This window comes from Chelonia mydas, chromosome 6 (assembly GCF_015237465.2).
Source record: "Chelonia mydas isolate rCheMyd1 chromosome 6, rCheMyd1.pri.v2, whole genome shotgun sequence".
In the NCBI taxonomy this organism is placed as follows: domain Eukaryota; kingdom Metazoa; phylum Chordata; order Testudines; family Cheloniidae; genus Chelonia; species Chelonia mydas.
The window spans coordinates 52,886,675-52,911,074 of record NC_051246.2 but is presented as its reverse complement, the minus strand read 5'-3'; the positions used below and the strand labels follow the sequence as shown (position 1 = coordinate 52,911,074).

The window sequence follows — 24,400 nt, the reverse complement described above, 5'->3', positions numbered from 1 at the left end:
CTGACTTTTAATGTCACCCAAGACTTACAGTTACTAAAGTCAACAACTTTAAGAGGAGACTAAACAATACAGGATAAAGGTAAACGTTCTGTACTTAAGAACGTTTCTCCTCCCTTCCCTCAGCTGTGTCACACTCTGTATTATCACTGTCATCAAAGGGGGTGTGTATAAGAACCTGAAAAACCAAACGAACCTGTCTGTAAGGAGTTCCATATATCACAGCACTGCAGGTGGCTTTATTTCCATAGTGCTGTGTGTTGCTGCAGGAAAGCCACCTCTTTCCCCTTGCTTCTGAGACCTCCTTTTGGACCTAAACATTGCGACGGGAATAAGCACCCATCTGCACGTAAGCTCAGTTTGTTTATTGATGTCAATACTTGTAAAACAGATTTCCAGCTGCCAAAGCAGCATGTGTGCTGTGCTGATTTGTCAGTCACCTCCCTGATGCCATTCGTGTTTGGGCTTCAAACCACTTGTTCTGACCAATCCATTTAATTTCAATTTAATAGATTATTGATCGAGACATGCTTGTCTCCTACCCAGCAATTGAACCTCAACAAGTATGTTTTAACAAATGACTAATCCAGACCTGTCTGGAAATTAATTGCTTCTTGCAGCCCTGCATCAGCTGGAGCAAAACTAACATTGAAAAGATCTCCTGTTTAAACAAGTGACTGCCCCTTCCCTTTTTTCCTTAAGAGTACATGAAAGCAGATATAGCATGTGTTTATAAACAATACCAGGGATAATGCTGCAAAATTATTTGACATGACTTAAATCAATAATATTCTGTTTGCCTAGAATATTTGAAAATAAATTAATCCTCCTATTGACTTTGAGAATTAATATATTTAGCTGTAAAATACACAGTTGTATATGGGACTGATGGTGTAAAAATGTAGAGGTACCTCTCTAAAATGGGAATTTCTCATTTGTAAATTAGGTTTGTCATCTATTATGGTATATTGCTAAGCCCTTTTGTGGTAGCAACCTTGTCACTATAGCTGCAAGCCAGGTATCAAACTTCTAGAATTTTGCAGTTTGGAGAAATAAGCTCTGTTCAAACCAAGCCTTACAGATCAGATGTAAGTTCAGATCTGAACTTCTCCATAATCTGATGGGTTTGGTTCTGGATCAGGCCCATCTTCATTTCTAACGTGGTGGTGTTACCCTAAATGTATCTTTTCAGCCTTGGAAAATCCTCATGAAAACTTCTTAGTCACGTCATGAAATCTATTCATTCACCATAATGATAATGAGGCTGTAAAAACTATAAAAATATTTTACTTGCCTAGCAAAAACTTACTCCAGGTAAAGGGATGATTAGATCCCTTCAAGGCTAACACATTCCCTTATGTAAATAGTGACACATTTCCAAATGTTAGCACTAAACATATATAGTTTTTAAAAAATCAAACTGCAAAATTGTGTGCACTACAAAGAGGATGTATTTCCTCTGCCCCCACTGATTATATCTATTTCTAGTAAAAAGTACTTTTAGAAACAGCATTGAAACTTGCAAGTGGTTTTTGTTTGTTTTGTTTTTTGTTGTCCTGCCACCTCTTGGCTGTTGACAGGGACAAAGGGTGTAATACTGTCTCTGTTGAAGTCAATGGAAAAATTCCTTTTGACTTCAATAGCGCCCAGATTTCACCCAAAACATTTTCCCATGTGGGAAGCAATAATTCACTCTTGTACAGGAATCAGGCATGAGGTGGTCCCAGACATCTGCATTTTCCAACAGCTTATACAGTATGTTGGATCGATATGCTTCCATTACCATAGGAGACATCAGACTGGCTTCTACCTGAAATGGGATACACTTATTAGTGTATTTTTTGCTTATTTTGCTCATGCCGGTGTATGTTTGCCAATGGCTGCTCCATTTAGAAGCTTAAGTATCACGATTATCGCTGTAATACACATGGTTAAACTGACTGCAAAATACAGTGCTAGGAAGGACTTGTGCATAGTAGCAGGGTCAGTGGGAGGGGGGGGAGGGTTCCCCTTCTATGGGGCATTGAACAGGGATTATCTGTTAATGTGGGATATGCTTACATGGTCCTGTCAGTGTTCTATGATGGAAGAAGAATTGGGGGCATTGGTGTCTTAGTTCTTCCTGTTTTCTTCTCCATTTCTCTATGAAGTCTCTATCTCAGTACTAAACTCTGTTTCTGTGTGGTTGGCACACGATGTCTAACCTGCCATAACTCCCTGCAATATTAATCTTCCATGATCTGATGTAAATACAATAGTTTAATTGCTTTGATTGCAGAAGAACTAGGGAAGGATTTTGTGTGATGTTAGATCCTGCATCATCCATGAAGTAATAAACATGTCATTGCTCTGCCCTTCTAACCTGTGTCTGAACAAGTGTAGTATAGGGCACCTATTTCTGTGTATGGCAGCCTACTACTGGTGGAGAAAGAACTTAACTTACTCATAGTACAATCTAATCTTAAATACTATGGGTCTCCTTATTTTTATTTATTTATTATTGAGCCATGGCATTACCAGCTCTGCTCCTATAAAATCCTGAAATGTCTGAATTGCATTAGTACTGTAGTATGATATTTTATTTTTAATTGTGGTGTTCATTAGCAAAATACCTTTGTACGTGTAACACCAGCATCACACTAGGTCCACTAGAAACAATGTGGCAATATAGCAGCTCAGGTGATCCACAGTGTTCGAATGTTCATGTGTTCCATTCACATCAGAACAGTACATTGGGTCCGTGTTGTTTCTGGAATATGTACACACATTGGACCCGATCTTCAGTATGAAAGAGAATTTGGGGGGCATCCTAAATGTTCCCACTCTCTTGGTCTGCTCCCATTTCATCCAGGTCAAGATTATGGCTCTCCCTCAATTTCACTAGAGAAAGAAGGGAGAGTTTTCAGACCATGCTAAGTAAACAAATCTCCTACCTTCCAGGCCAAGATGCTGATGGGATGCTAGAGCATTACAGCCATCTAACCACAGTCATCAATGCCTTGACCCCCACCTCCATTCTGCACAAAGATTACAGTGGTTCACTAATGAACTATGTCAAATGGAGCAGATGGCCAATACTGCAATACAACTGTCACAGCATGGATCTGGGTCCCTATGCCTATTGCACACAGCTTGCCATTTTTTTTTATTTTTTATTTTTTGCATTATACTAAATGTTATCCTTTAAGACTATATATGATCATGTTAGCTTACTCAGATTTCTGTCTGCTAGGAATGACCCAATCTGGAGTTAGTTATGGAAGGCTGAAGAAACTAAAGTTTGAAGAGATAAGAGCCAAGAGACAATTGTGTCAAATCTGTGTCAATTTATTTTGCACTTGTATATTCACTGCAGCACATCCATGGAGCTATTACTAGACATTGGAACAGTGACAGTCTCAGTCTTTTGCAAATGGAAAAGCAGAACTGAGCCACAATGATTTTCATTCCATTTCTTTGCTTTTTTCCAGACCACTAAAACTGAATCAATTACAGTTCACACGGGAGCTCAGGGTTGGGGTCTCACAAGCCTTACCTAAGGAAAACTGTGTGTGTGTGCATTTGCCCATCTGTCCTCTGGAATGGTCCTCCTGAATCCCTCTACTTCATGGACTATGTCTCATTTCAAATCTCATCTGAAAATGTAGCTTTTCTCCCTTGCCTAGATCTCTTAATTTCTCTCTCCGTTTGTTGTTTCACAATAGAATTGTATTATTTTCAACAATTCCGTAGACCAGTTTGAGATGAAAGTGTCACACAGTGAAGTTTTCTATTATTATTAAACAAGTTTCTGCTTGAATTCCAGCTGTGACTATGCTCGAGAAACAAACTGAACTCCAGTTTGTGATTGATTTTCAGATACTGCACATTGTCCATAAACCATGGACTGTCTGATGTCTGCACTTGTATCTGATTAACACTGTAAGTGCCTTGAGTCCAGGACTATGTTTTGACAATTTGTTTGTCAAGGGACTTGTTCGATAAATGAAAAAATGATCTCAATAACTAATGATACTAACCCTGACCATATGTCTGTGTACTGTACTATAGGTCTGTTCTTCCCTTGGCTTTTACACATGTGCCACCTGTAACACACACAAGAATCTATGGGAAAACTTCATACCACCCGCATCCATGTTGAGTCATAAATCTGCTTGCAGATCCCTTTAAACTGATAAGGTTCTTGTTGAGCTCACTAACCCCTTCACTGCTGCTTTAAGTGGATGTAGCATAGATCCAAGGGTACTTTTCACAGGTACATGCCATTCCACATTAAAGCGGTTATGGATGTGCCCTTATGACTCAGGTCATTGACATTTTCCTGCCATGCTTTGACTATTATCTTAATATTTTAGGGGGATGTTGGACTCGGTCACTCACAGCACCTTTCTGCCAAACACAATGATCTGCGAGCCCCTGATGTCTTGGACAGAATTGTTTGGGACAACTGAGGACTATTATCCCATCTTTGATCATCAGACAGGTGTGTACATAGGCTCAGTTTGAAAAGATGTGTTCAATTAATATGTGCCCGAAAGGGGACTGAATTTACCGGTATTCCAATCGGCTCTGATGGGAAATGGCCTGGGCATGTGTTGCTCACTGCTGAGCCTATTGCCACGTTTATCTCTAATTCAAGCATTACTGCTCTGTTCAGGCACATAAGCTGACGGTGTGCAAGACAGGCATATGGATAGCAACAATAATAGTTTGCACTTCTATAGTACCTTTCAGCAAAGAATCATATATCTACAAGAGACTTGTGTTGCTTATGTCACTGTAGTGCATGGAGCCCTCACAAACATTTAATGGATTCCTCATCACAACATCCCTGTGGAATAGGGAAGCATTCTCCCTATTTTGTAGATGGAAAAGTGAGTCAGAGAAATCAAGTGATTTACTCAAGATCACTCAGCAAGTCTGTGGCAGACCCAGAAATTGAACCTAGATCTCTTGAATCTCACCCAGTGACCCCAAAAGAATTCCAGCGCTTTTCATCTATTAATTAATTAAGTTTCTCAATTGAGCATTATCATCTTCATTTTGCAAGAAGGCAAACTGAGACCCACAACATTTCAGTGATAGTCCCCCTAGGTTACAGAGGGAATCAAAAGCAGAGTCAGGAATAGATCCCAGTATGCCTGGCTCCCAATCTTTTGCTCTGTCCACTTGAAACACAGCACTTGTTTTGAAGTCCCTTTGCCTAACAATGAATGTTTCCGTACTATGGAATAGTAATTTAGTTTGATGGAGTGACATCTCTTTGAATTTTTTGCAACTTTGTATACATTTATTATCCATAGTAGCAATGACCAGTTAAATATATCATTAACATGTGAGGTTTGGGATTTTAAAAACCAGCACAGATCTGTGGATTGTAGTAATACATCAATATTAACTCAATAATGCCCCCACTGGACTAGTTGCTGATAACTCCTGAATGTTTCCCCCCAATGTCCTTATGGAAATCCTACACTTCACCAGGCCACAAGACTCATCTGGGGAGTATAGTTAGTTTTAAGGAATTCACTCCAAATGGCATGCTTCCAGACCAGATCCCTGCTATAGAGGTTCAGTTAGCATTTCCCATTAGAAATTCTTTTCCTTCCATAAGAATTTGATTCAGTTCCTAAATGGCTGGAATTTTTTCTTCCTCTCCTCCCTCAGGCTAAATCATTGAATAGGCTCTGAAATAAAATAAAGCATAATCTCACTGATGTTACTGAGCCAGGCTTGTGGTGAAACTTGGATCTGACAGGTTTTCATGCAATATTTTCCCCCCATAAATCTGTTTTTATGCCTTCAAATTACAAAGTTGGTGCTCTTATAGAACAGACCTTGTCCCCTCATGAGACAGTTTAAGTATTGGAGAACAGCACTTTTCAAAGACTTTAAACCATAAAAGTTTATGATCATCATGGACTTCATGCTTGTTTCTGTGCTGCAAACCTTGGCCATTCAAAATTTTCCATGTGATTTGAAATAGAATCTGCTGCAAAGGGGCACAGGTCCCTAACGCTTCAGCTAAAGAAGAATCTCAAGTGCTGTGCAGGAACTAGAAGTTCTTGTTTGTGGGAAATTCTCTGATTTTGGAATTTGTTTTCATTTGGAATCAAAGCAAAAACAAAGAATTTCTTAGTTTCCTGTGAAACAAAATCTTGGGGGGAAAGGGGCGACTCATTTCAGGTAAATCAATGTTTTGTTACAGCTTTGACTTTTTAAATTTTATCTTATCTTATAAATGTCAACCTTATCAAGATATCTTTCAGTTTTTTTCTAAACAAACTTTTGGAATGTGTCAGTTTCAATGAATCTTTGTATTTCCCAATGGAAAATCATTCCACTGGAAAATTTTCTACCCACTCTGAGAATCTTCATTAGCTGTTAGCAGTATATGGCCTCTGACATGTAGTTGTGCAGTTCAGACTCCATCTAGTTAAAGGTCAGTATTGCACATAGACACTGCAAGAACATTAGACTGTCTACTGTAAAGTAATTGAAATGTTTCATAAGTTTACATCAATTCCACTTTGTGCTGTGATTCTACCTGAGATTGCATACTAAGATGGGTTGGGCAGGGTATGTACTTGGCTTTCATTTGACCCTGTCTGCAGCTGCATCTCCCCTTCCACTTTTTTTCCTAGGATTGCTCAATGTTGGATGCTTTGACACATTTCTAGCATCTTTTAGGGCTGCAATAACTTTTCCCGTGAGCTGATTTAAAACATTCTTATAGAACCAACTACATTGTTTTCACTTTTTTTCCCTTCCCCAGTAGCCCAGGAATAAATTTCACGCATATTTATATTATATCAGTGCTAGCAATGCTATACAAGTAGACTTAGGATCGAAAAGGAAGACAAATACTTCATTGATCTGAAGCATGAGAGGCATTTAGGCCAACAGAGTAAGCTTTTCCCCAGACTGTAATCTGGCCAATATAAGAGTCAAGATACCTACACTTCTTGGAAAAAAGTACCATAGGACTTTGAATGTGCAAGTGTGAGCTGAGTTCCTCCTCACATAAAATAGTGGAGAAGACTTGACAGAACTGCAGGAGCCTATAATGAGACAGGCAGAATTTCTGAGATGACTGAGTGCAAAGTGTAGCTCTGGTCTCATCACAGTTAGAACCATGCTAGGGATAAACCACCTGTATTTACACAGAATTATGTCTTGTAAGATTCTAGCTCACTTTCTCTTACAGCGTGGAACTGGTCTATGGAAAAGGGCTATAGAATTGATCTACTGTACAGACAAACGCGTTATATGTAACTAGGCTCTGCTACATTCATCTGATGTCGATACAGCAGCGTTTTTCCCTGCACTAACATGTATATCTTGTTGGTTTGTCAGTACAGCTGTGCATGAACCAGTGCATTCTGGGAAAATCTGAACAGGTATCCCATACTGCCTTGAGTACAGAGCAGGGTTATAGAAGTCAGTGGTAAAAATCCCTGTGCCTGCTTGAGTCCTATCTACACTAAGTCTTTGATCCTTGTTACCACAACTCCGGAAAGGTCCAAGTCATGGTTGGAACTCTGTGGCTCCCACTTATCTCTGCTTTCAACTTCCCCTCTCCCCTAGAGACCTGTAGTCATAGGTGCTGAAACTAGGGCTGCAGCAGGGGGCTGCAGCACCCCCTGGCTTGAAGTGGTTTCCATTATATATGGGGTTTATTGTTTGGTTCAAAGGTTCTCAGCACCTCTACTATAAAAATTGTTCCAGCACCCCTCTAGTTCTAGGCACACTTCTAAAATGTTTCTGTGCTGGCTGCTGAGTGATTTATTTGCTCCCCACCTTATCCCACCCGGATACTTTTCACTTAGAATTTCACTACACAGCAAGGAAAACGTATCTGGTCCTTTCTCTCCCACTCAAAGGAAATGTGTACATCTCCTGTAGAGGCTCTGTCCTATTGCTGATCTTTCTTCCAGAAGAGTATTCCAAATTGCATAATCTTTTGGTACAGTGCATACCCCAACAGAAGAGAGAGCTACTCAGGAGCTAAACTTTAGTGTAAGGAGTAAAGGAAGAGCGCTTTTGAAAATGCCAGACCTTCATGTCAACACCTTCTGAGTGCCCGTGACATATGTCAGCACTTTTTGGGGCCTTAGAATATTTTCTGACTTCCAAAAAGAATCCTATCTTTTTAGAAGCCAATAGAGAAGCTAATCCTGACAAGAACTGTTCCATGAAAGGAACATGCTATGGCCTTTATATTGCCAGCAAAGCTGATATTTATCACGGTCAAGTCAAATCAAAATTTCAGAACCAGTTGCTTAAGTATTTCAAAGTTACTTACTGTATTTTTTAACTGGAACAGTTAAGAGGAACAGTTGCTTTTATTTCATGTTACCCTAAGGCAGGGATCGGCACACAGCCCACCAGGGTAAGCCCCCTGGCGGGGCGGGCTGGTTTGTTTACCTGCCGTGTCAGCAGGTTTGGCCGATCGCAGCTCCCACTTGCCGCGGTTCGCCTCTCCAGGCCAATGGGGGCTGTGGGAAGCGGCGGTCAGCACATCCCTCGGCCCGCACCGCTTCCCGCAGCCCCCATTGGCCTGGAGCGGCGAACCGCAGCAAGTGGGAGCTGCGATCGGCCGAACCTGCTGACACGGCAGATAAACAAACCAGCCCACCCCGCCAGGGGGCTTATCCTGGCGAGCCGCGGGCCAAAGATTGCTGATCCCTGCCGTAAGGGAATTAAAAATAGATATACCAAAGGAGCAAATTTCATTTAACTCTTCAACACATCGGAAGGAAGTTGTGGCCTTGACCCTCACCCCATCTCCTACATAAGCAGAAAAAAATCCAAACAGCTCAAGGATCCCAAAGGTTCAAACAAGACAACACCAAAAATATAGGGCTGGATTCATGCCTTGGTGCCTCCACCTGATTTGGGAGTAAGGTAGGCTACCCTTTTCCAATTCTGCCAAGGGGCCTGGAGCCAGCCCTCACAGTCCCCAACACTGTTTCTATGCCTCTTCTGGCTAGCCTCCAGAGCCAGGGTTCCTGTGAAGTACAGCTGACTTTTCAAGCTGCCCTTCTCCAGCAAAAGGCCTGAGGTGGGATGGTGGCTGTACAACTACTTCTCTCCCACCATGAATCAATCATCCTCTGGCACAGCTATACACACAGTTCCAGGGCCTATAGAAGCTGATTCAGTGTCAACCTGTATGTCACAACTGACCTCTTTCTTTATAAAGGACCAAACAAAATCTCAGATTCAAATATCCTCAAAGTTTTGAGAGTCCGAAACTCAGATCCAAAGTTTGCATCTTTTGCCCACATCTCCTCCTTTCTAGACTGCCTCCCTTGGATGGGATGATAGATCCTCATGGGCTCTGTGACACTGAAGAATACATTCAGCATTATTTTAATTCTATATGCACAAATAAACGGAGATATTTACAGTACATGAAAGAACACACTTGTCCTGTAAGTTTTAAAACTTCATGAAAAAGATCTTAGTTATATTATAGAAACCCATTTAGAATGCAAGATCCGTGTTTCAGACATTGTCACAATTTTGAACCATTCCATTAATTTCATTGGGGCAATTAAGTCTAAAACAACAGCAGCATTTACACCCTGAAGTAAACTGCCTGGCTAGGCTGATGACAAAAAAAAATTACAGTTCATATTGTTTGCATGCACTGCCATCTGATTGTATATTGCATATATTTTTCATCCGGTGTCCCAAAACTAAATGTATGGGGTTAAAAATGTAATCTGAATATGAAATAATAAATCCTGGCTGACTGATTGGAAAGAAGAATTAGGAAATCTAAAATGAGACAAAAGATGCTTTCAGATGAGATGTGAACAGAAAGGAAACAGTATCAATCTAATCTAACTACTTTCTTAGATAAGTATAATATTTTCATCCCTATGGTAGTTACGTGCCTTTCCCTGGCTATTTACTGTCATGTGTTTGCTCAGTCATGATTAGTAGAGAGCCACAGCCTCAGATGGTTTAAATTGGCATAGCTCTTTTAAAATGAATAGAGCAATAGTCTCAAAGGCTGATATTTCTGTCACTGGCCCAGAATCTCTCCTGAGGCAAATCATTATTCTTCCTCAAGGACTCCAGTATAACAAACAGAATTTGTCTGAGTATAACTAAAATAGTTTGTCTAGCGAGTTAATAGAAATAATGAGTCTAGGAGGCAGAATTTTGTTTCGATTTTTCACAGGCTTTAGTAAAATGCATCCAAAGCTAAAGGACATTCTAGCGGTTGCTCCATACAGGCTGCACCTGGCACAGATATCCAGTGGGAGCTGCTTGCAAGATGAAGGCCTTTTCCATGTACGTTTCCCTCTAGTATCTGGTTTGCAGGTACAAAGTCTCCTATTACAGTTAGCTACAGATGTTCTCTGTTAGCTCAAGTGGTAGAGATCTGTGTTTACATCTAAAGATACAGTATTCAAATCCCAGCTCCCCTGTATATGTGATCTATATAGTAATAATGTCTGTTGACTACAGCGTGTGCCTTTGTTACACTGCTCCTACTTTCAGCATCAGAGCTACTTTTTAAAAAAAACTACAAACAAATCACAGAAAAATAACGTTCAGGTTTTATGATAAATAATAGCAACAAGATTTTCCCACTAACTCTTTTGCTGATTGAGAAACTTTTTCACATTTGTTGAAAAAATGTTGACACTTTTGACTGAAATATTTTTAGACTAAAATTTGACTACCCGTTCAACTAGCATCTTTCTCTTTCCTTTATCTGTCAGAGATGCTTCCCTAAAAAGAACTTTGCCGGGAACTACACATTGCACCATCTAGTGGCAGTCTCTAATATAACAAATTAAAAAAAGGTTCACAAAACCCTAACATTACTATGTACTTCAGGATGAATTGCGTGATGATAACTTGCTGGGTATAGCTGTTAAAAGAAGCATTTCCCTTAGTAATAAACTTACAATATTTACCTACCTGCCAGGGGTATTGTTAGGTTTGTTTAAGGCTTGTAGCGTGCTTTGAGACATCTCTCAAGTGACTCAGCCTCTCATTATGAGAAACATTGCTCATTTTTATTGCAAAATGTACTATGCACCAGAGAAATTTGGTGTCCCTTCACTTTTATTGTTGACAATTTATTTACATCAGAAGGAAATAACCATGAAATTTAGGCGAGAAAGAGAGTTAATCATGCTAAAGGATTTGATCCCACAGTATTTTAATTATCCTGCATTGATATTTTTTGTGCCTCTCACTTTGGGTCAGTGTTTCATCTTGTGTATCACACTTGGGGTGTGATAGATTGCGAGGAATGTGCTTTTGAGATCCTCCTACAATAATGTTCTACATAATAATTAATAATAATACCTTAGGTGCAAAAGGCTGTAATACTAGGCATCAAAACATAAGTAGACAATATTAAAAGGAATAATTGAGGAAGCTTGTGGTTTTACTAGAATAAGGTACAGGAACGACTCTTGTTTGGAACATGCTTATTGGAAAGAATTTCAGAATGTAAGTATTTCAGCTTCATTTCTCTCTCCTGCTGAATCTCTTGCAGTCGGCGATTCTTGCTGGACATCTATTCACCCGGAATACTGGAGTAAACACAATGTCTGTGAGTGGCTGCAGTTTTGCTGTGACCAATACAAGTTAGACGCCAACTGCATCTCCTTTTCCCACTTTAATATTAATGGCTTACAGCTGTGTAACATGACCCAGGAGGAGTTCACAGATGCTGCCGGTGTTTGTGGCGAATACCTTTATTTCATCTTACAGAACATCAGGATACATGGTTAGTGTTTCAGAGATTGAATGCAAAACAAAAAATGCTTCAGATTTTGTGTGAACTTTATGCTAGTGGAAGGTGCTTGCCTGACAGCCCTGGGACTAAAGTTCCTTATTTATTCACAGAAGAGGCAAAGCACATCTGGTGTCTAGATACTACAATGATCAGCAGATTAGAAATGCAACAGATAGAAGATAGCATAGGCAACAAGGTTACTGGCTTCCCAACTGTGCCCCCTCAATGTCACTCAAGCCTGACTTGACAGGTTCAGCTGTAGGAGTAAGACCATAGTTCAGACTCCATGGCCCCTTCAGTCCTTGGCTTCTCCACTGAGACTGTCCTGGATGCAAAATGTGGTGTTTTAGCTCAGATAGAACTGGACTGAGCCCACCAAACTGGACTAAGCCCATTTAACATAGACCAACACAATATACTGCTACTGTGTTCCTCTCAAAACATCAGAGGTTGCACTGTTTATCTGATGGTGGGCATGATGTTTTGTTTGGCACATGCTATCAGCATAATGTGTAATACAAATATGAGACCCTCATTCATATGCTTGCCATTAGTCTCAAATACAATCAATTTTCTTTACTGATTTTCCACCTCATTTTTTGCTTCCTAAAAGATTAAAAGATTTATTGCTGCTTAAGTGAATTTAGGCTCATAAACTTCTAAACTATTGACTGTCTGGCATAACTGAAGGAAAGTGAAATTTCTTCTACAGCTAGGGGCCTTTATTTTAGATTCCAGGAGATTAATAGGATGGTTCTGTAGGGTTCAGATCTGATGATAATTTAGACGGCTGACTTTTCATTGACCAGGACAGGGAGACTTAGCAAGTCTACTCCAGTGCCACACTATTTTTCCCATCTCCAGATGGATTATACTTTGTTGGGTAATTATTTATAGAGTTAGACCCAATCCTGCAATGCATTCCAGCTGCTTTGTGCCTCTCAGTGATTCAAGGCTTTCCTAAAGCTGGCTTACCTGGCTACTTCAGGATTCTCCTGGTCTAGGAGAATTGTTGAGTGGTGTCGAGTTGTCATAGGGCTGCTGGCAACTGATGTAGTAGGTATGTCCATGGCAAAAAGGGGCATGGCCTAAGCATCCCTCCACTCTAGCAATACCTGGCTGCTAGTACAGCCCCTGGAGGGCCATGAGTGACTGACAGTGCAGGCCTTTCCCTGCAATTGCTCCTTACTGCTGGGAGCCACTGTGGCTCCAGGCCCAGGAACTGAGAGCAGGTAGTGCATTCCATGTTCCCCACATTCACCTCCCAGAGGAGAAGGGAAAACAGCTTGACTCCAATGCAGATAGGTGATGAGCAGACGGAGGACAGGGTGCACAAGGAATGGGCTAGGAGCAGAGGACAGGGACAGGTTGGGGGCAATACACATGAGGGGGACACGGACAGGCTGAGGCGGAGAAGAAGAATTGGGGATGAGTTGGTGAAGGGACATGCTAGGAGTTGATGCTCCGAGGATGAATCAGGGTTGTGCAGTAAATGAGGCTGCTGTCCACAGGAACCCTGTCATACTGGTTGCAGAAGTTAGAATGTGGGTGGTGAATGAGACGGGACTGCAGGAGAAAAAATGGTCTTGTGTTTTTAGGCAGTCGACTGCTGCTATGGAATATTGGCTTTTATCCCTGCCATAGAATTCCTATGTGCTGCTGGGCAAATCACTTGGGAGGAGACTTTCAAAAGCATCTAAAGGATTTAGGAATACACATCCCATTGAGCACCACAGGAAAACCCATGAGGAAATTAACAGTTCTCTACAAAGTGCAGGTGTTGAACTAAGTTCCCTCTAAACTGTGCGGCTGCGCAGCAACCTATTAAGCGCCACAGAGGCGCTCAGGGCTGCGGCAGGGAGAGATTCCTCTCCCACAGAACCAGACCCAATCCAAACCAGCCATGGGCCTGCCGTGGCCAGGGGAGAGGCATCTCTCCCACAGCCCCAACCCAGCCTGGGCCGGACTTGCTGCGCAGCGCCTCGTGCAGCCGAAACGCACGTTTCCAAGCCCCACTCTTGCCAAGGCTCTAACACAGCAGCGCGACTCAAACGCACCGTGCATGAAACAGGAGGCGCGGCGCTTTGCCATTATGCCCTGGGCTAAGCATGCTCCCCCGGCTCACCCGACAATAGCCAGGGAGTCTCCGCGGAGCGAGCGCTGGGCGCACCCTGGGTCGCAGCGCGTTGGGGCCGGGGGAAGGGTGCCTCTCCCACAGCCGGTCTGGCCCAGGCTGGGTTGAGGCCATGGGAGAGGCACCCCTCCCACCCAGCCCAGGTACTGCTGCAGGGAGAGAGAGTTGGGGGGAGTCTTCTCTTCCCATCGCAGCCGAGGCAGCCTGCACACCAAACCCCTCATCCCCGGCCCCACCCCTGAGCCCGCACCCCCAGCCAGAGCCCTCACCCCCTCCCTCCACACCCCAACCCTCTGCCCCAGCCCTGAGCCCCTCATCCCCAGCAGCACCCCAGAACCCTTACCCCGAGCCGGAGCCCTTACCCCCCACCCCAACCCTCTGCCCCCTCCCACACTCTGAACCCCTCAGTCCCAACCCCACTACATGAATTTTGTTATGTGCACCTATATGGAGGCATGTGTCACCCATCACCTCCATATTGGTGCACATAACAAAATTCATTCCACACATGGGTGGGAAAAATTAGAGGGAACGCTGGTGTTGAATGGTGTGCAGTAAATAAGGCCTGTGATGAAAAATGATGAGAAATTCCTAAATAGCTGCTTATTCAGTGTGCATCATCCATCCTGTGCACTGAATTAGGTTGGGGTCCTGTAGAAAAAAACCCATATGTGATTATGCAATTAAAGGCCTTATCATAATGCATATGCACAAAGAGGCCAAATTATGGTTATACAGGCAACCTTAACTTTGGCATTGCCTAAACTGAGTGCCGGATTTTGCAACCTGAATTTTCTTTCACTGAAGGGGTCTTTGGTATGTAATACGTTTATTTAATAGTCTGAGCACTCTTGCTGCTGTGCAGAGATGCTGCTGCGCTATGGAGTTTGCTACAGGAGAGGATCTCTGCTTGAAGTAGTGGAGGGAGAAGTGAAGAAATGGGCTTTTAAGGAGAGATCTGATGAAGGAAGAGGAACTAATCTAAGTGTATAGGACAATAAGGAAAATGGCAAAAGTGAGAGCTGGAGAAAGATACAAAGGGATCAGGTAGACAGGAAGCATGGCACAAGCCAAAAAGAGCACAGCGGGGCCATTAAGAGGTAATGAGAGCAGAGAAGCATGCTGAAGTAGGTGATACCTGTTTAGGGTCTTGAAGACAAGGATGAGGAGGTTGAACTTGATATGGGAAGTAAGAGGAAGCCAGTGAAGGGATCTGAAGATAGTCGTGACAAGGTCAGAGAAGTGGGCTGGAAAGCTGATCTTTAGCAGCAGGCTTCGCATAGACAGGAGACTAATCTTCCTTGTTGCAATTTATATGTTTCTATATTCTCTATTGTGATTTTATATCCAGACATTCTAATATAGTGGGGAAAGGGCTCTAGCTGTGCCTTAAGGTTCAATGTAAAGTCGTTCTGCACAGTGTGTGACGAGAGAATTGAACACTGGATTGCATGTTTTCCTCCCCATAGGCATTTCCTTTTTTAATGACATTGAAGAAACCAAGCCAACTATCAAAGATTGTAAGTAACCTTGTTTTGTACATGCAAAGCTCTATTCACTAAGAAAGATGTGGTGTGTTCTATGATTAGCAATACTTCCAGAGGCAGCAGTTCAAGGGATTTTTACAAGTGAGAAAATACTCCAAAAATTGTCTCCACTTGAATGCTTTAAATTAAAAACTCTTGTGGTGGGTAGGGAAAGACTGATGAGGTTCCCAACATCGGCTCCTTTTTCCCCTTTCCCCTAAGGACCTAGCGCTATCACTGAGGCAGAGTCCCTGGGTATGCCTGGGCTTACTTGTGTTCTGCCTGGCTATAGGCAGTGTGGAAAACCCTCTGACACAGGATCACATGTTTCAAGGCAGTACAGAGTGCACTGAACAAATGACTAGAGGTGCCAAATGTCACTCCAGGAAGTGAGTAGGGAAGCACACTGGTGCATTGTCCTGCCATCACATGGTGATGGTGATGTGGCATTGTCTCGTATGTAATTCTAGTTAATGCCATTTGGGCTGGCAACAGGATCTGAATTTCAGCACGAAAAGAATGAGTCTCTTTTTCAACTCAAGACTAAGAACTCTCACAAGAGGCTGCAGCAAACTCAGAAACCCCGGGGGATCAGCCCTTCAAAAGGAACATCTAACACACACACACTGAAGAGTGGGTTGCACAATAATGCAAAGTTCTGACCCTAGGCATCATAAAATGTTTCCCACCTTGATTATTTTGTAGCTCTCTGCTACTCCATTCAGGGAAGTGGCTTTCTGGGTTTTCTTTGTTTTAGTACCACTGCTACGGAGAGAGCCCCAATACTCACCTTGAAGAACTTGTTATCTGTGTGTGCAAGGGAGGACAGATCTGCTGATTTGTAGAAGTTGCAGAACTAGTGGTGTTAATCAGCCTTTGAGATCCCTCCTTCAGTCCCCTCTTCTGACCAGCTCTGCTTATGTCACGGCAATATCATGACAGGCCCCCTTTCTCTAATTGGGTGATATGGCTTGCATCTCTGCAGTGTTGTTGCCAAATCTCACATTCCTCTATTTCTGTAGCACTTTGGCCATATGAACCCTCAACCACAGTGTAGGCTGAGTGCTAAGCCAGGAAAGTCCCAGGTTTCACATCACAGATGTATATGCAGTTGTTGAAGACAGCCCTAAATTCCCTAAAACCAAATTATCCAGACATACTTTAGATGATATGTAAAATGGTTTCATTCTTTTTTTTTCTTTGTGGTGCTTGTCTCTGTCAAATTGTTCCACTGCAAGTTAATTATTCACTTTGGTTTATCTTTATGATAAAGCTGTTTATTTTTTATTAAAAGATAACTTTAACAACAGATCACATCCCCAGTTTGACTCAATGTTGCATGACATTTGAGTAGGTGAACACATTGCCCTTTTGACCACATTATCACCAGATTCTAATTCCTCCTCCTTCACGTGTCATGTTATTTTGTAATTCTGTTCCAGACAATGATAAGGCATGCCTGAGAACAGGGGGCACGAAGAGTCAAGAATGTCACAGCCGTGGTAGAACAAGTAGGTATATATTTGAAATGCAGAACTTGTGCTTGAAAGATTACGAGACGTATAAAGCCCTGGTTTCAAATGCTTGTCACAAAGGGGTGAATCACTTAGTGATACCCCAGATGAGCAAAACGTAAAGAGGTGGTTGGTACAGTGTTGCCATCTCTCACAATTGTAGCATGAGTCTCTTTACATGGGTGCTTGCCTGGAATCAAAAGAATCTCAGCTTTCATTTTATTAAAAAAGTGAGCTTCTAGCCTTCAGAGTTGTGGAGAGAAGCTGGAAAACGAAAACTGAGTGTAACCTAAAGGCTCAAAATCCAGGAGGCAAATAAACAAACCCAAATGAATTATTTAAAAAAAAAACCTCAGGATTTTTTTGAAGCCACTCATGATTTTGGAAGGCCTGGCTGAAGATTTCTGAATGCTTGAGGTTGGTAATATTGGGTTTGCAGCTTCACCATTTGCCTGATTCCTGGAACATTGCTTACTCAGAATCTCCTTAAGCATGACACATGCATGCACACACGGTAACCAGGTGTGTCCACTTTCTTAGGAGGTTCTTGTCCCTTCCAGAGCATTTGGAACTCAGGCAAGCCTCAGGCTTAAATTGTAGCACCCCAGAGAAATCTACCTGTGTGGGGAAGTTTGCTCACCTGCTGCGAATGCTGTAAATGTTCATGGATAAAGGGGAATTTGATCACAGCTGTTAATCCAGAACCTTTTACCTGCACTAAATTCATGTCAAACCTTTTGAAATTAATCTAAAGATGGGCTTTAAAAACAATCCCCAAATCCAGCTGTCCTTTATTAGGGAGTTCCATTACTATTCTGTGGAAATCCATACTGATTCCTGGAGGCTAAACCTGTCAAGGATGGAACTTCGTCCCAACTTTTTAAAGGACAAAAATTCAAAATTTTACTGGGGTAAAAGACAGATTCTAGAATTAGTTCCTTTTCAAGGTCAGTCTGTAGCAGATAATTTGATTCTGCTTACAGATAAGCAATGCACTTGATTTTGTAAGCAAAATGGATTCCAGATATAAGTGGTTAAAGATCTTGAGCACAGTCTGACAAATCTGCTGTACTGATTATTTCTATGGTTATAGTACTGCATCTCTGAAAGTCTGTTAATCTTCTGTCCTTTTCCTGCTGAAGGCCTGCAGAGTTCTCACTTGTGGGAATTTGTAAGAGACCTTCTCCTGTCTCCAGAAGAAAACTGTGGCATTCTCGATTGGGAGGATAGAGAACAAGGCATCTTTCGGGTTGTTAAGTCAGAAGCCCTGGCAAAGATGTGGGGACAAAGAAAGCGAAACGACAGAATGACATATGAAAAACTGAGCAGAGCTCTCCGGTGCGTTAGTAGGTGAAAATGCCACCACATTACTCATAGTGTGTTATATGAGTCCATTTCACACAATTATATTGATTGCATAGCTTTTTAGTGTATTATCCAAAGGTCATGAGACAGAATCATGGCTCTTTTGGTTACAGATAAGATTACAGGGCCAGATTGTCGCCTGGTATAAATCAGCATAACTCCATGGAAGGCAATGGAGCTATTCTGACTTACATGGGCTGAGAATTTGGCCCATGGCTTGTAATGTGACACTATCTACCTTTCCTTTGCTTTGGCAATAATTCTATTGCTTTGACAATAATCCTAGCAGTTCATTCTGAATTGTGGTCATCTTAGAAGCAAAAACACACATGCAATGTTTGTTTTAAAAGGAGCAAATTTCACCCTTCATGAAGTCTGGGAAAGCTTTAAACTCTATAATGCAAGCTGATCTGGGGGTGTGAAAATATCCATTTAACAGAAAGAAAGGATTGCTGTTTGATGGAAAACATCAGATTGACTGCTCTGTTATGTTCCTATCGTGTATTACTTGGGAACAATTCCTTTAAAGTAAATACCACTTCTGTTTTGTTACTGCAGGTATTATTATAAAACTGGAATTTTGGAACGCATAGACAGAAGGCTAGTGTACAAGTTTGGAAAGAACGCCCATGGGTGGCAGGAGAACAAGCTATGAACTAACTGTCCCATTCATCAGACTCATTATGCAATCTGCAATATAGTGTCTGACTGCAGTAGACATTTGAGAGAAGGAATTTTTCTCCTGCATCTCTCCTCTACTCCAGTCTGGAGCTGACAACTGTTTCTGAGAGACTGGCCAGAGCAACACATGACAGCACATGAATGGGGTGGCTCTTCCCCACTATATACTTTGTGACCAGCATTAGCTCATGCATAGCTCTTATGAAAATAACACTTGTGATGCAGCTCAAGGTTTTGTTGAGAGGAATTGTTTTTATCTGTGGCACCTCTTCCTATGCCAACAAGGGCTATCTTTTGTTGTTGCCTATCAGCTCTCAGTATGAAATTCTTGCTTCCTGCTGACATCTAAAAGAAGTGGGTGAGGATTTTGTGTGTGTGTGTGTGTGTGTTCGCGTGCATGAGCAATAAGGTTGTTAAATATTTTACAGAACATATGGACTTTTTTTCCTTCCCTTGGTTAGAAAGTCAGTATTTTGGTTCATTTAGAGACAATATCATTGTGGTCAGCCTGTGTTCCAAGGGTCCAATTCTCAGGTCTGCTACACTCCTTGGTGGTGGAAGATCTGGCCAGATGAGAGTCCCCCCCATATATCCACAGAATTAATCTGTCCAATCAAGCCAGTCATCCATAAGAAAAACAGGGTTTTAAGCACTAATCTGATTTCCTCACTTAGCTACTAATTTGACTTCTGCGAATGTATTTTGCAGATTTTACTGTACATACTATGAATGGTTCATTGCAAGTTTTGAATAACTATTATTTGTGTTATGTTAATTAGTTGTGATTGATCACATGGTATTAATTCTGTTCCTTGATCGGGTTGGCATAACTCTTACTGCAAGCACTTTTGGTGCAACTATTTATCTATGAACTAAAAATTGACTTTCCACAAACACTTACATGGGAATTTGAACTTTTCTTTCTATGAACCTCCATGAAAGTGAAACTCCAGTGCTTGGGGAAAGTAAGCCTGAAAGGGAGCAAGCATCATTAGAACAGTTGCAAATGAGTATTTGTTGAAAACTATATAAAAAATTCACCCAAATCTCTACAGAGAATGGCTGAGAACTTCAAAGCAGTCTACAGCATAGAGCCACACATCTTTTATTAAAGTTAATGTGTAGCTAAATGCCCTTGACTGCTCAGATTTCAACCAATGTGTACATTTGTTAGAGTAGAAGGTAGTATCTGAACAATTCAATGATATTTTTGAAAGCTTCATAGATGTACTATAGTTTAACAAAAATATTGCCCTTTCCACCTCAAGGGCTCAGGAATCCCCTTTTAGTACTACCTCAGGTGGCATTTTGAGGGTATAAATGAGGTTCTGGTCTTGTTTTCAAATGAGTCGCTCTTCTGCGTGTTTCTCTGTGGAACCTGAATGTAGTGCTGTGTGTTATCATTACTTTCCCCTTCACACATGAGTCTGTTTCTTTTTTACTGGTAACAATTGTTCCTTTTGTTCATAAAGACTTGGGTGGTGGTCCTATTAGTCAGGATTAGCCAACTAAGTAAGCACCAAGCTAAATGCTGCAATGCTGTTTAGGTTGGTGCTGTGCTCAGGATCCTGGGAAGTCAATGGGGAGCAGTATGGATTCAGTTGACTGTAGTAGGCATTGGAGATGCGCTTCTTGGGCTTGACCCCTGCTACAGGATGCAAGATCAAGCCCTAAGGGTCACAAGAGAAATTCCTCTCACTTTGTTTCCCAGCTTCCTTCAGAAATTGTATATCTTTGTGAATGGATTCCTGTTGTTGCAGTTATTCAAAGTAGCTTTTATTTTTATTTGGTTAATGGCTATGTACGTTTTGAGTAGGCGGGATAAGCCCTTCAGAGAGACAGATAGGGTATGTATCAAAGTGGTATCAGAAAGTTTGAGTGCTGCCAGTTACTGCTGCTGCCCATCACTTAGCAAGTGAGAGCACTTTGCAGAAATAGAACATCATCATGGTGTATTCATGGCCATGACAAGGGCATTAAACCTAGATTCTAAAAAACCCTCATTTTAGGACCAAAAAACCAATATGCAGCTGAAGGTTGAACATCTTTAAATGCAATCTAAATTTTACAAATATTTAACACAATGAAAATATTATGATCAGGCTTCCTGGCCAATGCTAACACAAGCAGAGTTTTCTACCTCTTCACAAGTGGCAGAAACAGCTCAGGCATTTTCTAGTCGGGCACTGTTAAGTCATCCCTGGCAGAATCTATTCAGAAGTACTGTATAATCCTCATTTCCATTAGACTAGCACCAGCGAAGAAAAATCAGCGAGATCAGAAGCACTGAAGTGCAGTATGGAGTAAGAAGCACAGATGTGAAATTTTACTGTAAATGTGTTTTTAAAATGTGAATTACTGTAAAATATCTATTTTTGGACGGTGTATCTTTTCCAACTATTGTAGTTTGTAAACAATGAATGAAATATTTAATATATAAGATATGTGGCTTTGTTAGTTTTTTGGTTGGGGGTTGGGTTTTTTTGGTAACTCATGTCAATGGTGCACAGCATGCCCATAAACCTCTATTAGCTGAAACAAATGTTTAACAAACCTAGGCAAGCCATGCCAGAGATACTGCTGTAGACCAAGGTGCCCTTCAATTGCTTTTGCAATTCAATTTATGATTTGAAGACTATGGCTGAACTACAACCCTAGATTACGCTTACAAGCACATGTAGCAAGAGCCTGAGACAGACATTTGAAATAGTCCATTTATGGTGCCCGTTAGGGCATTACGCTTTGCCATTCAACTATAGCACATACATGTTAGTAAAAGACCGACAAATGTTCTAAGACAGAGGTAGTCTATTATTTCTTTTGTCAAGGTCCACATTTTCTTGGTCAAGGTTCAGACTCCAGAGAAAATAATTAAAAAAATAACAATAATGATAAGTAAATAAAAAGATTTCGGGGTCCATTCAAAAGTATCTGGTGGACAAGATTTGGCCCGCAGTCCACCTATTGACTACCCCTGTTCTAAGTTTTACCTTAGTAATGTTTACTCAAGCTCCATATTCACTGGGGTTGGCTCTCATGCACCCCATAGGCATATACAGTGGGCAGGGCTGTTGCTCCATCGAGGGTGGTAAGTCTATGTTTACGTTCGATAGCAGTACCACAGTACAGCTACTGTACAGGAGGGCTGCTTCGTGAAATTACCTCGCTTGCTGAACAAACATCTGAGCGAGTAAAACACTCTAAAGCTTGTCTACCCTCAAACAGTTTCTAAAATTTCAAGTGAATTAGACTTGTTTTTAATCATACAGAATTGATTCATCAGAGAGTCAGGTACGTGCTGCCATTTGAGATGCACGTTAAGGTTATATCGTTAACTGGTATGCTGAACACACATTGTAAAGCATTTTATAAGGGGAGTGGCTGTTTGGACAGAGGAGAAACTGCCTGCTAGAAATTTGAAGAGAGAGAGTCTTAAAGAGCCTCAGCAGGTATAAATTGTGATATCTCCACTGACATCAATGGAACTATAAAAATTTACACCTGCGGAGGTTCTGCCACTTAGAGAGCTGCAAGTTAACATTGCAGGTAGTGCTCTCACCTCAAATGTATCTGACAGAGCTACAGCTCTTCAAACAATTCATAACTGATACATTCTTTATTATGCACAGTTTTCGGACACACCCAAGGCAACTTTGAATGACAGAGGTATATTAGAAATAACTCCATTGAATCAAGTGGCATTATACCAGTGTGACCAGAATCAGGCCCACAGACTACACAACTGAAAATGCAAGTAATTTTGTACTAACATACATACATTGTACATTCATTTCCAGAGGAATCAATTTTAATTACTTTCAAATACATTACTCTGTGGAAACTAATGTGAAGCCATAAAGTTTTAAGCAGCAGGGTATTGTATAGGTATTGCCTTCCTTTATACCTCACAGTTTACTTTTGTTTTAAAACTGCACACACTGGCTAATATTTATTTTTGACAATACTGATTGATATTTAATTATATTGAGAATTATAATAATACAGAAGATCCTTTTAGTAATTTCATCTGCAGAATCAGACCAATGAATAAAGAGGAATTAAAACAAATTCTTATGATAATTAGATGCACTGAATTTAATTTCCAAAAGTAAACAAAAGTCATTTTGGCCCTAAATTGAGATTGCCCAAATAGATTCATTAGTAATAGCCTATAACACTAGGTTATTAGATTCAATAACCTTGAATAGCAAATGTAAGCATAATTTTGTATTACCACATCAAACCTGCAGACGTGCTACATTTGGTAATGCCTTGGATGGCTTAATCTCCAGCTGGGTGAATGTAAAATCCATGGACTAATCTTGAGTCTCAGTTTACAAATTAGATCTTTCCTTTGTAGACATGTGAGATGTAGTTTGCATGTGTGTGTGTTCTAATCACATCCTAAAAAAAAAAAAAGTGAAATTGTGCCCAAATTAAGTTATGAAAGAAGAATAATTAATTCAAATTCTATTAAAGTTTCTTAAACCTGAGTGCAGTCAAGTCAATGATACGTGAAAGAAAATAACCAGTGCTCATTTAGAGCACAGCACAAATGAAACATTTTATTTGATAACTCTAATCTTGTCCCCTTGCCTTCATGGAATTTTAGGAGGTAACGTTATCATGTGCTAAGCAAACTACAACACTTACAATAGACATGAACACCATGCAGACTATAAAAATGCTAAAATTAAGTCCTTGTAATGAACAATCTAATTAGCACTGAGTCCTGCAGTTAGTGACATTCTCTCATTGTATGACTATCCAACCCACCCTGTGCTCATTTTTAAAAAAAAAAAATGAATTTTAAAATTAAATTCTGCTAAGATGGAGAGTTCTAAAACAAGCTTAGATATTCAGCCAAAGCCTCGTTAACCAGAAACAACCATCCCTAACATGCAATGCTGAAGCAAACAAAAACATATTTGTCCAACAGAGCTTGAATACAGGCTCCAAAATCAGAAAGAATATCAGTGAAGCTTTTCACCTGAAATGGCAAGGCAAAGCCAGACAAGAATTTCATTTTTCCATTTCAGATTCTCTTAGTTCTCATCTCCACTACAAGGCCTGCAACCAATCCTGTTTGGAATCTATTAAATTAGAAGCATTATCAACACTTCCCCCAATGAACCACTGATTTTCAATCTCCAGTTTCTATTAAGTCACGTAGGCTGATATTCTGACCCCTAGAAAATGGAACAGACTCCCCAAATGTGTTTTCCATGGGGGAAGAGGGAGCAGGTGGAGTACAGAGCCACTACTACTCTTAGTACTGAATACTGGAGCCTCAGAGATACAGTAGCATCCAAAATCTCTGTACCTCCATCCATGAGAGATTTTGGCCAGTTGACCCCTGTAGGCACAGATTCTGTGCCCACACACTCATGTTCTCCTCTGCGGTGAAGCA

General features: G+C 41.1%; 1 protein-coding gene across 1 annotated transcript; it reads left to right on the top strand.

Annotated features, from left to right (window-relative positions):
* The first annotated feature begins 215 nt into the window (after window positions 1-215).
* On the top strand, window positions 216-21,364 carry ELF5 (E74 like ETS transcription factor 5). The gene is made up of 7 exons (XM_037900011.2): window positions 216-346; window positions 4,353-4,480; window positions 11,528-11,761; window positions 15,374-15,424; window positions 16,873-16,941; window positions 18,087-18,282; window positions 18,868-21,364. Exons 2-7 carry the CDS (start codon window positions 4,357-4,359, stop codon window positions 18,962-18,964), a joined length of 771 nt encoding a protein of 256 aa, XP_037755939.1. The 5' UTR covers window positions 216-346; window positions 4,353-4,356; the 3' UTR covers window positions 18,965-21,364.
* Window positions 21,365-24,400: the final 3,036 nt, after the last annotated feature.

What these genes read in the sequence shown, in the direction of transcription:
- ELF5 (XM_037900011.2), top strand. Translation starts at nt 4,357, where the DNA reads ATGTTGGACTCGGTCACTCACAGCACCTTTCTGCCAAACACAATGATC. An exon ending in CATCTTTGATCATCAGACAG is followed by an intron (nt 4,481 to 11,527) that starts GTGTGTACATAG and finishes AATCTCTTGCAG; the next exon opens with TCGGCGATTCTTGCTGGACA. An exon ending in ACAGAACATCAGGATACATG is followed by an intron (nt 11,762 to 15,373) that starts GTTAGTGTTTCA and finishes TCCTCCCCATAG; the next exon opens with GCATTTCCTTTTTTAATGAC.